This window comes from Magallana gigas, chromosome 3, assembly GCF_963853765.1.
Source record: "Magallana gigas chromosome 3, xbMagGiga1.1, whole genome shotgun sequence".
Taxonomy (NCBI): Eukaryota; Metazoa; Mollusca; class Bivalvia; order Ostreida; family Ostreidae; genus Magallana; species Magallana gigas.
Genome location: NC_088855.1, coordinates 19,100,638 through 19,113,776, shown reverse-complemented (window position 1 = coordinate 19,113,776; position 13,139 = coordinate 19,100,638). Strand labels below are relative to the sequence as shown.

The following is a 13,139-nucleotide window of genomic DNA, read 5'->3' as shown; positions in this document are numbered from 1 at the left end:
TTAATTTTTGTCAGGAGAAAGATTTCACTTATAAGGAATATATAGCAGATTTATTTTTGTAGAGGACGACAATAATTCAATTTTACTCCAATTACAGGCTTCTTAATGGCTTTCCCCACAAAAACAGAGCTAACAGAAATTTTAAAACCATAATATTTTTGGTCATTTTAGTAGAAAATAACATTACAATAATTTTAATAAATTTACATACTTTTATAAGTTTTTATGAATAATTGATTAAATAATTCAAAGGTAGATGTTAATTAATATAAACAACATGTTTTCTTTGTAGTGCTTCATTTGGGTTATAAAGGTATACATATTGCATCAAGAAAAAATTAACATAACCAACTTACATGTCCATTATGTATTTTTTCTGCTATGCATTTTTGCAGCTGTTTTGCAATTATTTTGCAACATTTATGACATTGGGCACACAGCGGGTGTGACCGGTCAACAGAGGATGCTTACTCCTCCCTAAGGCACCTGATCCTACCTCTATCTATTTGGAGATCAGTGTTGCTCTGCTTTGAATTTGTATTTCGTTTTATGGATTTTTGAGATGGTTCATGGTTTGTTATTGTCATTTTTTCATTTTATCATTTATTTGATCACATGGACTCTTTAAATTTTAGTTTATTATGTTGTTTAAGTATAATAATAAAAATATTAATATCTTCATTTATTTTGTTTATTATGGTATAATAATCTGATAAAAATAACGTAAAAGTCACCTGTATATTCATGTGAATTATATCATAAACAAGATAATTTGCAGTGATTTTTTTTTATTTGAATCCCATTGTGTAGCATAATTTTTTAACAGATTTTATTGACATAATTTTGTGTAACTCGTCTTATTCAATAAGAGTTCAAAAGCAAAATGCAAACTTAAGTTTATTACAAGATTAAAAGTGAGTAATTGTACCAGTTGAAAAACCATATACCTAGTGTATGAATTAACAATTAAGGAAAATAAGATAATACAATAGGTAAAAAAAACATCAAAAAGAGCAAATGAATCTCTGCTCTAAAATTAAAAGAAAATTTAAATTACATGCAATTGTAAAGTGTACAATGGAAAAGTGTTTAAGGTGAGTTGCTTTGCCTGATTTGACACAAGAATAATGAAATATTGCACAAACTGTATACCGTAATACACAAAGACATTTAAGATATAACTTAACCATGCAATAATATATTATATAAAAAATAAAAGACGGTATTTCTTCAGAAAAAGACTTAAAATTGATTTGCAGTCTGGTTGCTAAGTGATGTCACTTCCTGCCACTATAACCAATGGGCTGATGATGAAGGTTATCAGTCATATCAGAGGGATGTTTTATCATGCAGATCTTGCAGTAGTTTCCCCTGTCTGAGGTCTCTTCCTCTGACGAACTTGCTTCACTGTCTTCTTCGGACGAAGAAATCTCTATAGGTAAACATCGCTTGTTTGCACAGTAGGACGGGCATTCAAACGGACAACACTTTAAGTCTAACTTTTTGCGTACATAATATTTTTCTTTGATGAATTCATTGTATCTAAGGTATTCTTTCATTGCATCTGGTAATTGGAGACTATCTATTTTCTTGATGCCAAATTTACCTAAATACTGAAATATACGGCCGCGACTAAGTTCCTTTAAAGATTGCACTTTCTGACATTTTTTCTCAAGCCATTCTACAATATCAGGCCTTCTATATATGGAAACTGGCCACTTTTTCTTTTGAAGCCATTTTTCATTGAGTAAAGTTGGTTTTATGGCCACCATGAATCTAACAACTTTCATTTGTTTTTCATTCACAGCCATAAAGAAATAGGATGGTCCTTTCCATTTTCCTTCAGGTACTATACTACAACCATAGTGTATCAATGTCACTGCACATTCCTCAGAATGAATGCTTATGGCATGCTGGAGAGGAGTCTCTTTCCATTTATACCTCTTGTCGATTCGGTACCCATAATCCAACAGTAGTTTCACCATGGCCGGAATTTGTTGCTCGACAGCTACAGCCATGGCGGTCACTCCTGATGGAGTTTTAGAATTAATCTTGATTCCATTTTCCAGCAAGAGTTCACAAATTTCATACCGTCTGTATGCCACGGCGTAATGTAAAGCATTCAGTCCACTTGTAGTTTTGGCCTGTAGTTTGCACAGAGAGTTTACAAGCAACTCGCAGATTTCCCTGTTGTCCTTTTGAATTGCTCTGCAGAATGAAAGATGAGAAATACATTAATTGGACACATGTAGCTAATTCAAGATTTAGAAATAGAAATTTAACAAGACCATGGACTTTAAGTTATTACAACAGCAAAACAAGTTGAAATTGATGCTGATCTCAAGTAAAATATACACCATTACAGATTATGATGATCATGATGGGTCTGAATAAAGTGGACAAATGTTGTTGATTTCTATAAGTAGCCATGCAGGAACTAAATAGTTGAACAATAAAAAGCTCATAGAAAAGTCTATAGCAATTGCTGTTAGATACAACCTACCCAAAGTTCCTAGTATTGTTAAAGTGGCTCTATTAGGATTGTTAATTGAAAATTAGTTGCTAAAATAATTTTACTAGTAAACTTATAGAGAAAAACAAAGAGAGAAAGAGAGAGAGAGAGAGAGAGAGATGGAGAGACCGAGACCCATTCTTAGATTTATACTTATTTTTTTTTGGGGGGGGGGGGGGATCTGGTAATGATAACAGAGAGAGACCTACTTGATGAGAGGGGTTTCAGCGCCGACATCCAGACCCATGATCCTGAGGTTTATGTCTGCCCCCGCATGAATCAGGAGCTGGACTATATTGGCAGCATTAGACAGAATGGCTCTGTAAAGGGGAGCGCATCCTGAAACCAGAACATGTGTCGTGAGTATATCTAAGAGAAACTCCAGTCTTCACTTACTGGTACTGGTACAAAGTTTTTTAGTGTTTACCTAATACAAATGTATACTGATTTTTTTCTTTTAATTCACACATTCAGTTCTTTTTCCATATGTTCTTAAAAAAACCAGTATGTATTTAAGAACAAGAAAAATTCAAAACCAAAAGTGGCTAAAGCATTCCATTTACATGAATGTACATAAATATGATTATACAAAACTGATAAATCTGTTACATAGTCAGCTAAAAACCTAAAGGTCAATCTATCTTCTCTTACAGAAGCAAGGTTAACCATATAAGTTGCAGAAAGTACATTTGCACTTGTCTTTAATATCATCTAACTGTTTACCAAGTAATACATATAGGGGACACATTGATAAAATAAAGACTCAGGAAATTTAAAGGTGTGATAACGGACTATAAATACGTACCTGTCTCTTTGTCAACAAAGTTGACCTCGCATTTCTGTTTACTGCTGTTCAGCAGTAGATCTGTAATTTCCTCATTGGCCCATCTGGCTGCCCACCTACAGAAATGAAATCAGTACAATACATTATGATTGCATTTGAAATTACTTATGTCTAATAGCTGAATACCTGTTCAAATATTTGATATATATTTTTCTCCATAAAATTTTGTAAGACTAGCAGTATCAGTTCACACCAAATCAAACGAATTCATTGTCATTTTTTATTTACCATTTTTGGGGGATATTGCATGAGCAATTCATTGACTAGCAGTTGAGCAGTTGAATATGGACGAACAAATACTTTTCAGTTTTCTCTTTTCTGATTAAGTTATTTTCAATGTAAAGTAACTACAGTACATCTAATAGCACTTGAAGTCAAAGAAACTGAATTGAAATTGAGAACATCACTCTAAGTATTCAAGTAAATGTTTACTGAATTTTAACATGAATTACCAAATGGGTCTTCTTCCTTTGATGTTTTCATCATTTACATTGGCAGGTTTGGGTTTAGCTTTCAGTAGCAACTTCACAAGTTCCACATCGTTGAGTTCAGTAGCAATAAGTAGAGGAGTTGGGAGCAGACGGTTGTCAGTATCGCGAGAGTTGACGTCAACCAGCCTCTCTTTGAGCATCTTTTTAACCTGGTCATACCTGCGCTCCACCATGAAATCAAAGAAGTCTCTTGTAGCAGGAGGAATGTCCGGGTTTTCCTTCAGAATTCGCTGTAATTCGGGGTTAGGGGGAGATTCCAGTGACACATCCGGAGGTCTGGGCTGTGATTTCAAGCTCTGTTTTTCTGGGACATGCGGTCTTGGAATTGCAAGTGGGTCCTTATTGATTGCTGGCTTGGTGGTGCCATTTGTCATTTTAGTTTTGCCCATTTTGGGTGGACCCCTCCGACTCGCTCCTGCTGACCTCACACGGCCTCCCCTACTACTCTGTGGTCTGAAATCAGAAAAAGTTTTTGAATTGATCAATAACATTGAATTTTTGCTTGCCTACTTACCCTTCTTTCATCCATTTCAGATTTCATGCATACTCAGAAAAATCCCCCCCCCCCCCTTCCATTTAAATAAAACATGAAACCAGAAGTTGTAGTAATTTAGAGTTTACGTTAATACAATGGAAATCTAATTTGGTTCAAATTGATTTGGACATACTGGCATTGTATTATATGAGATTTTAATTAAACAATATTGATTTTTTTCCTCTCGCTGCTGCACTGATCCAAAATTTTGTACATAATGCAATCATTAAAGGGTATCCTAAATGTTATGGGCTCTTACCGATATTTTAAAGATTCTAGCATACCAGTAAAATGAAGTCTTTAGATGTTTACTAATAAATTTTTTTACCATAGTTATATTCATACTATTATCTCATTCAAAACATCATTCATTGAAGAAATTTTAGGGAATTAAAAAAATGCATGCAGCTTACTAACACAAGTTTCACTGTGTTGTTCACCTACGTAACAAATTAAAAAAAAATCATTGTGTACTTTTTTCTGTTTCTCTATTGTAAATCCTGCTTTTCTTATACTTTTGTAAGTACATGTAACTATTCTATACCTCATGTAACATTATATATTATGAGTGAAAATAAATGAACTTAAACTGTTTATATACAAAATTCTATATTTCTATATGCAAAATTAAAGATACAGGTAAAGTAAAAAATTCAATACAGCGAACATACCTTATCCACTTCCTCTAAGAATGCACAGACTAATATTTCATTAACATTGAACTCCTTTCCGAGTTATAATTTATCACCCATTCATTATATTGATTTGTAAAGAAGCCTTTATCACCTTTCATCCTTCATTCTTAGCAGAAAGTCCCCTATTAAAATTACAGACTTAATAATCACAAGCTTTTCTTATTCACTGTGGGATCGTGTTCATTGTGTGAATTTCAAGTCTGAGATTTCGTCACCCTGGGTAAAATTGACATTTATTGACAACGGGAATCGCAGACGGCCCGAGAATGTGTGTTTATGATCCTACGACCATTCAATAAAAAGATTCACAGATTAACCATTATCCGTTCTCAATTTCAAATGCGTTCAGTAGGAAAAGGTTAATGTTTCTGGGATGAATAGCATGAGTATACAAAAAGGCAACACATACAGTATTGAAAATAGAGAGAAAATTTCCTAATTAAAACCATTCACATGAAATGCATACCAAATCTGCCTATAAGCACTAGAAAATTATATTCTTAATTATACATGGTACACGTACCGCTTGTCAATCATGTCTGCAAGCTCAAATCAAAAGAGTTAAGTTTCTCAATGTTCGTTCCTCTGCATTTGAAGCATCTACTATTCCTTGGAACAGAAGGTAATCTTTATATATGCACAAGCTAAGAACAATCTCTTTTGATTAAAGAGAGCAATTTCATCAGATTCTGCCAAAATGACACACCCCCAAAGAGAAACACTTTTCACAGGCCCCTGAAGCCTCACCTTGAGAAAAAACTTAAAGAGTCAGAAAGCACCTTTTTGCAGATTACAAAAACAATCCCAGCGAGTTTTTATCAACACAAAAAATGTCCCCTGGATATTTTCACCACTCAAGGGTTTCCTTGTAACTTGTCCAATTCCATTGATTGTATTCAGATCCACTTTCAGAACTTCAGAACTTCAAAGTCTCAAACGACTGCCAAAAGCAGGGGTTTATTTCTATTCCTGTCAAAATTAAACCTCCTTTGACATTCTTTAAAGGTATAGTTTCATTTTTCCCATTGCACAGGTATTACCCATGCTGGAAGTTTAACGTGCATGGCGTCAACCTATATCCATTTACTATGATTACAACCTCAATTGGTCATCAAAATTTCCGTTGCTATGTTCTTACGAAATTTTTTTTTTTGCCCTGCAGTTCGATACCGATCTAGGGCTGTTAAAATGAAGGAGTAATATTGATAGAGATCCAAATAGCTCGAAAACAAATATTGACATAATATTATTTTCATAAGTTCCAAGTATTGCGTGAAGAACATTTTCGATGACGCTAAACTATCTTTTGACGCCAATATTTATTTAACACCCCATACTGGATACTTACGGGCCATTATATTCTTCCAAAGAAACTACTTGGGTAATATTTATTGTTAGTCAAAGTATTGATCTGCAATACTTGATGAAGAGTCAATATTTAGTCATGTTTTGAAATTCAAATGACAAACATAAATGAATTTGATTGTCAAGGAGGCAGTCCAAATCAATATTTTATTGAATTTAGAATACTGACCATTTTGGATAATGGATGCACAGGTAAATGCCACGATAGTGATCAAGGTTCTAATGATAATGTATCTATTTCATGACGAAGGCGATTTTTCTGTAGCGAAGTACACAGTATTCATTAAGTTCGCAGAGCGCACCCATGCAGAGTACAGTTGATTTCATAATTTGAGGAGATGACATTCTAGGTTATACCAAAGTCTGAGAGATTTTGCTTAAGATTCCATTTTTCAGAAATTCGAACCTTTTTGACTTTTTGTTACATGACAGATGAGTTTTCTGCTTTTCTTAAACTTCAGTAAATTTTGCCAATACAATGGCGAGGTCCTAGATACCGAGTATATTTTATTCCTTTAACCATAAAATATAGATATAAGAGGTGGATGCATGGGTGTATTAAATTGTACAGATACTGTGAGTTTGAGGTTATGTAACAGATTTTAAAGATAAATGAAGTTAATTAGTTTATAAATCAATCCCATGAAATATATAGAAACATAGAGAATATTAATTGGTTATGGTACTTTTACATTATGTAAATACACGATATTTATTTTCATTTTCATTAAAATTGCCATATTGCTTTGTTGCAAAGGCATGGTCAATGTAAAATAATATTTGTCATAAAAAGATTTGATTTGTGATAACTTTATCATGTGATTTTACTTTATACATGTACCTGCTTAATTAGTAATATAGTTCTGGATTGGTGGATATACGGTATCTCTGGGATTAAGGACAACAATTTTTACTAATCTGACATTAAACGTTCTGGAGAAACAATCTGACATTTTTCTCCAAGGGAATATCGACCATTGTGGCTATACTAACTTTTAAATCCGATGAATTAATTTAATCTGGCAGATTAGTCAAATATTATTTTAGATTAATGGTTTAACTGTTTTGCATTTCCATTCAACAAAAAGTAAAATCTGTAAAATAGAGCTCTTACAAACACCACATCCCATTTTTATTTCATTTATTGATTGTTTTATTCATTTTTCTTAGATAGCAATAATAATCCATATCAACTGAATATGAAATTTTTAATTGTTGATAGAAAAACTTGTGTTCTTGATAATGTGGCAGTGCTTTAAATTATCTTTGACTCGGTTTAATGACGTGCATTCCATATATTTTATTTAGAAACAATAACAGCAATTTATCATACATGTTCATGCACGATTGATATCTATGTATGAAATGACCAATTTTCAAATGAAATTGGAACTCTTTAAACGAAGGCATATAAACAACTACTACCCTATATACCGGTGTAATTTTCCCATCAATCTTGAAAGTTATATATCCTATCATTGTACAGTATTTCATAGGAAGTTAGCGTTAAATTATTTATATTTACTCTCTTTTTTCAAGGTAAGAAAAGACCCTTTAAAGAGGACAGCTTTGACGAAAATTTACTTTTTGTTGTTAATCTCATTAAGCCCTAAGCTGATTATGGGTAACCATAAATTCCACATTTTGGACAAAGATTATCGAGATAAGATTTTGTCAAGAAACAAAAACACAGAGCGGATTTCAAAAGAACTCGGAACTAGCCATTGTTGTTTTTGACTTCGGGGTTGCTATTGCAGTGTCAAGTGTTTTTAAAATGACCTGTTTTAAAGTCCTTCCCTCATGCTCATGTCCAGGGAAATAGCAACGAATATTTTTGATCATTGATTCGTGATCAGATATTATTCTGATACATTCAAAGATATCCAATGACAGGCATCAAAGAATAGATTAGATAAACGTACCAATATTCTGTGAATGAATTGTCTTGCAGATATTTACATGCTTGATCTTCAAATAGTATCATAATAATTTGACAGATTTTTTTTATAGTTAGAACTTATTTTCGTAATAAAGAGATCAATATAAAATTTACAACCCTTTTGAAAATTTGGTTTTTAAAATAAGCAATTTTTAACAAACAACTCTGAAAGAATCATACCAAGAAAAATCAATTTTCTACATTATAAAAAGTTTAAAATAACAAACCTTTTTCTTTCCATATCTCGTTGTAACAAGTGAAATTCGCCACCTGCTTCCTAGATATATAATCCCTGCTTATCCATATATTATCTTAGAGATTGTTTTGTCTTTAGGCAGTGTCCAAAAAACGCCAACAGTATCATCTTCACCGGTAAGAGGGTTGTCAATCACTCAAACTAACGCCGGAGTGGAACTCTTCTCAGCTGACTAGTAAATACTTATAAATACAAGGCTGACAGCCCGTATATTAAATCCCCATGTCTTCTGCAGTTTTCCTATTGTTTTCCACAAAGATCGTTTCTAGCGGATAAGAAATTGCCCCTCTTTTGTGTTTAGGGAAAGTCCATTGTGACAATAGATATATACACATTGCAACACCATGTTTTTTAAAAGTCCTATTTCAGCAAGCGGGCCTGTCAGGATCATAATATAGGCAAAATCAATCATCGAGAAAAGGCCTTTCTCTGCCAAGAAGACATGGAGACTCGTTAGAGAGAAAATTTTTCCCCACTGTTCGGCGATATCAAAATCAATTCAATTGATCAACCAATTTACATATTGCTTTTCAAGTTGTGATTATTTCTTTGCTGGGATTTTTTTTAATGGACCGGCAGAAAGAAAAGGCGTAATGTACTTGAAGAAATCTGTGATAATTAACCAGTCCTGAATTTAAATGAATATATTAGTTCTTTTTTCAACCACGATAAAGGGGTGTACCTCTTGTACATAATTACGCGATCGTGAATGGAAGACATGAATGCTGCAACTGCTGTTTCCTTTAATTGCCATTTTTATCAATAGAAATATATTGTGGGAGTTTCAGAGCAGTATAAGTAAATCGCATTAAAACATAAATGATTGTAAATAAAATTTTGAAGATCGGATATAACACGAGAACAGATTTTGTACGTAAAAAGAAATTAATTACGATGTTTTAAATTTGTGTACGAAATTAGTTTGAATATTACGTGTAGATGAGGTGAAACCAAGTCTAAGTGAGTGTGTATTTGTATTTATGAAATAAAATAAAATTACAAATAATATTCTGTCGATGAGGAAAAAACCCACAACAGCATTATATCACACTTCAGAGTTGCATCTGCATATGTGCCTGTTTCATTGGGGGTTTTCTGTTTCGTGCAGGCAAACCTTGCAAGTACATACAAAGCAAATCATTTCTTTTCATTCCAAACCCAACTATTAAAACGTAAAAAAAAAAGCTGTTATCAGATCTAAACTTTAATCTTTGTATATAAAACTAGAGTGAAGCTGCTCGATTCAATACGGTATTCACATTTTGCCACTTTCCGTTTTTATAGGCAATGAAAGTTTTGAAAATATACTCCACTCAACGAATTATAATTAAAAGACGAAATAAAATGCTGCATGCTTGGTCTACTTTCGGGCAATTACATACCTCTGTCTTTAATTTGTTAGTATTTAGATTTGTAACTCCTCACTTTTTAATACTGTTGTGCTTTGACTCAATGTATTTTTCTACTCGTAAAATTAACATATTAAACTTGTAATTTATCAGTCAAAAAAATCTTACTCTGTTTAATAAATTAAACCTGTAATTATCATTGTTTAATAAAAGGCAGCATGTAAGTTATTGCGTGAAAATACAAAACCAGCACCCCACCCCCCTTCCCACCAACCAAACACACCTCAAACAAATACACACACCTCAAACAAATTATCATCAAAGGAAGCTAGGGGCTCTTAATCTTCCAGTAATTCAGTTTTTTAAAGCTATTTTCCGCATTTAGCAGTGATTTAGGATAAATTACAAACCGTTTCTTTTCATAACTAATCAGTTTGCGACTTTTCACACGTCGTTGCAGGATCGATATACCTTCTGTACAAGATACCACCTCAGTGCTGCCACTCTACGCACCCCGTGACCCAGTCAACAAAACCCTGAAATATGGGCGTCTTGAAGTTGTCACCTGTTTCGTTCCATACCCAAGGATTACTTGGATACACATAAGTTAGGATAAAATTTTATGCCCCCCCCCCTCTAGTACATAAAAGTTAGATCTATCTGTTGTTTGTACAATTGCCATGAAAGTACAAATTTTGATTCTTAAGAATCAGCCGTTCTTTTGCATATAGCGACAATGGTCAAAACTTTCTTTCACTTTGTTAATTCTTGAAAATTCTTGGGTTTTAATTCTATACTTGTTGGTAACTGATAGAAATATTAAATGTACATAAAATTGCATGGGATAAATTGATACCGCATAGAAATCTACTTATTTAACGAAGCCAATCTAAATCCTAATCAAAACATGGCGATAACTAACAGTTTTAAAGTGATGCATTAAAAGGTAAGTGTAAATCAAAAATGTACTTCTACCTGTTTTTATGTCAGGTGAAAATTCAGGTTGATTAAAGTCCCAACGGAGCAGAGATCGAGTTTTGATGTTTGAACATTAATGTTAATCCCTCGGTCGTTAAAATAAAATGTTATTTGAAACATTCAAGTTTCAAATAAAATGTTTGTACATAAATATAGTCTCCGCAAACATGTATCAATCATCTCTATGGAATAGATTTCAAAATCGTTGTTTACTAATTCTTAAACGTAAAATGTATGAAAGCCCTTCGATTTCATTAAGGGAAGTTAGAAGCATAACATCTGCCTTATATATAAGCTTAAAATTTGCTGATATTCGAGTCAATTTTTCTAAAATTACGAAATATTTGCGTTTTATAGCATATTTAATTTTTGTGAACATTAAATTTAAATTTTGAAGCTTCGCAAGTTTTAAGTTAACCATTGTCGAAGACTTGCACTTTGAGGTGTGACTTTTTGGTCACCATCACTTTTGATCCATTGGGAATTATCCACCTACTGCATATATTTGCTTTCATATTTTCTATGAGTTTATTCAATTAAATTTTATATCAATCTTTCAAATATTAAGGTGTGTGTGTGTGTGTGTGGGGGGGGGGGGGGTCACATGTGTCTTCTCAGGCAAGTTTTATTTTCATTTGGACCATAGCAGACATTTGATCAAAAATAAATACGATCCGACCAAGATTGTCCGATGCATTGTGAAATCACACTTGATATTAATCATATACATGTATAACCTATTGAGTCAATTACTAAAGAAACTAGAGTTACTTATAGCAAAAGGTCAGTAACCATCAGAGGCAACGTAAGGGTATAGCTAACCTGATCAGGCTAACTTTGACTGCGAAGACCCCAATTGGATACCCTGTATCGTCCAGAATCCTTTGTCATTCGAGTGGTGCAAGTCGTATGTGAAGTTTCTCCACTAGCCGCCATGTTTCAGCCCCTTTGAGCTTCCCAATACCCAGCGAACCCGATGGCACATGTTCTAGTTATGGCCCAAAGCGAAATATTTAGACTGGCCCCTCTATAACAGTATGATAGAGCACGGGCGCCAAAATTGGTTTTGATCAGCTCGACTCTCGTTGGCGCTGGGGACCCAATGAGGACCTCCTCGTTCTTCAGAATCTGGTGTCATCTGACTGACTAGTCCTTAGTTGTTTCGCTTTGCACATTGTGTTTAGATCCCCTGTACTATATGTCGAGGTATACTCTTACATGTAGCTAATATTATCCAAAGGACTACTAGTATTCGGCGCAACAGCAGTATGTGTTATTTTGGGTGAAACAAGCCCTAGCTTTTGACAAGGCGCTTTGTATAGATTAGTTTGATCAAACTGACCCCACCCCTTCTATTCATTATGACATTCATTGACGTTTGCAGGTTTCAGTGTGATTATTCCAGAGACAAGAACACTCTAGGTTTTTGCATGAATTGGAAATCATCAAGCACATGAACACAACTTTTGAATATGTAAATATGGCTTAGGGAGTAATCAAAGCACGACTGTACATAAATCTGTGCAATAATGCATGGTATATGTCCAGTTTAAACGAGTCAAAAAGCGTAAATAGGGTTGATTGTTCAAAGAAGGATAAGTTGTGTTCACTTCGGACTGTCAATAGCCAAGTGAGTAGTGTGGACAGATCAACTGTACCTTTCCAGGTGAGTAGTTTCCAGTGATTTTGGTCCCATAAACCCAGTGAGTAGTGTTAATTAATCGGGATCTCCCTAGCCTAGTGAGTAGTGTTCACTGATCGGGGTGTCCAAAGCCTAGTGAGGAGTGTTCAACGATCAGGATCTCCATAGCCTAATTAGTAGTGTTCACTAATCGGGATCTCTCTAGCCTTGTGAGTAGTGTTCACCGAGCGGGGTGTCCCTAACCATGTGAGTAGTGTTCACCGATCAGGATCTCCCTAGCCTTGTGAGTAGTGTTCACCGATCGGGGTGTCCCTAGCCTAGTGAGTAGTGTTCACCGATCGGGATCTCCCTAGTCTAGTGAGTAGTGTTCACCGATCGGGATCTCCCTAGCCTAGTGAGTAGTGTTCACCAATCGGGGTCTCCCTGGCCTTGTGAGTAGTGTTAACCGATCGGGATCTCTCTAGCCTAGTGAGTAGTGTTCACCGATCGGGATCTCTCTAGCCTAGTGAGTAGTGTTCACCGATCGGGGTGTC

The 13,139-nt window shown here is 34.4% G+C and overlaps 1 protein-coding gene across 5 annotated transcripts; it reads right to left on the bottom strand.

Moving 5' to 3' along the window:
* Nucleotides 1–1,240: 1,240 nt before the first annotated feature.
* Nucleotides 1,241–9,169, bottom strand: LOC105329582 (putative ankyrin repeat protein RF_0381). 5 transcript variants are annotated; one of them, XM_034480841.2, is made up of 6 exons: nucleotides 8,609–9,169; nucleotides 5,601–5,686; nucleotides 3,809–4,300; nucleotides 3,318–3,412; nucleotides 2,722–2,851; nucleotides 1,241–2,208 (listed from the first exon to the last, which is right to left on the bottom strand). In XM_034480841.2, exons 2-6 carry the CDS (start codon nucleotides 5,612–5,614, stop codon nucleotides 1,278–1,280), a joined length of 1,662 nt encoding a protein of 553 aa, XP_034336732.2. In that variant the 5' UTR covers nucleotides 5,615–5,686; nucleotides 8,609–9,169; the 3' UTR covers nucleotides 1,241–1,277. The 5 variants fall into 5 exon arrangements, with proteins under 5 accessions (XP_034336732.2, XP_034336734.2, XP_034336733.2 ...); XM_034480843.2 differs by lacking the exon at nucleotides 8,609–9,169 and adding an exon at nucleotides 5,825–6,500; XM_034480842.2 differs by lacking the exon at nucleotides 5,601–5,686 and having other exon boundaries at nucleotides 8,609–9,168.
* Between the last annotated feature and the right edge of the window lie 3,970 nt (nucleotides 9,170–13,139).

Excerpts from the sequence above, each read along its gene's own strand:
- LOC105329582 (XM_034480841.2), bottom strand. Across the intron at positions 3,413-3,808 it reads AAAGGAAGAAGACCCATTTG|GTGGGCAGCCAGATGGGCCA; the intron begins GTAATTCATGTT and ends TCATTTCTGTAG. Across the intron at positions 2,209-2,721 it reads GCTGAAACCCCTCTCATCAA|AGCAATTCAAAAGGACAACA; the intron begins GTAGGTCTCTCT and ends TTCATTCTGCAG.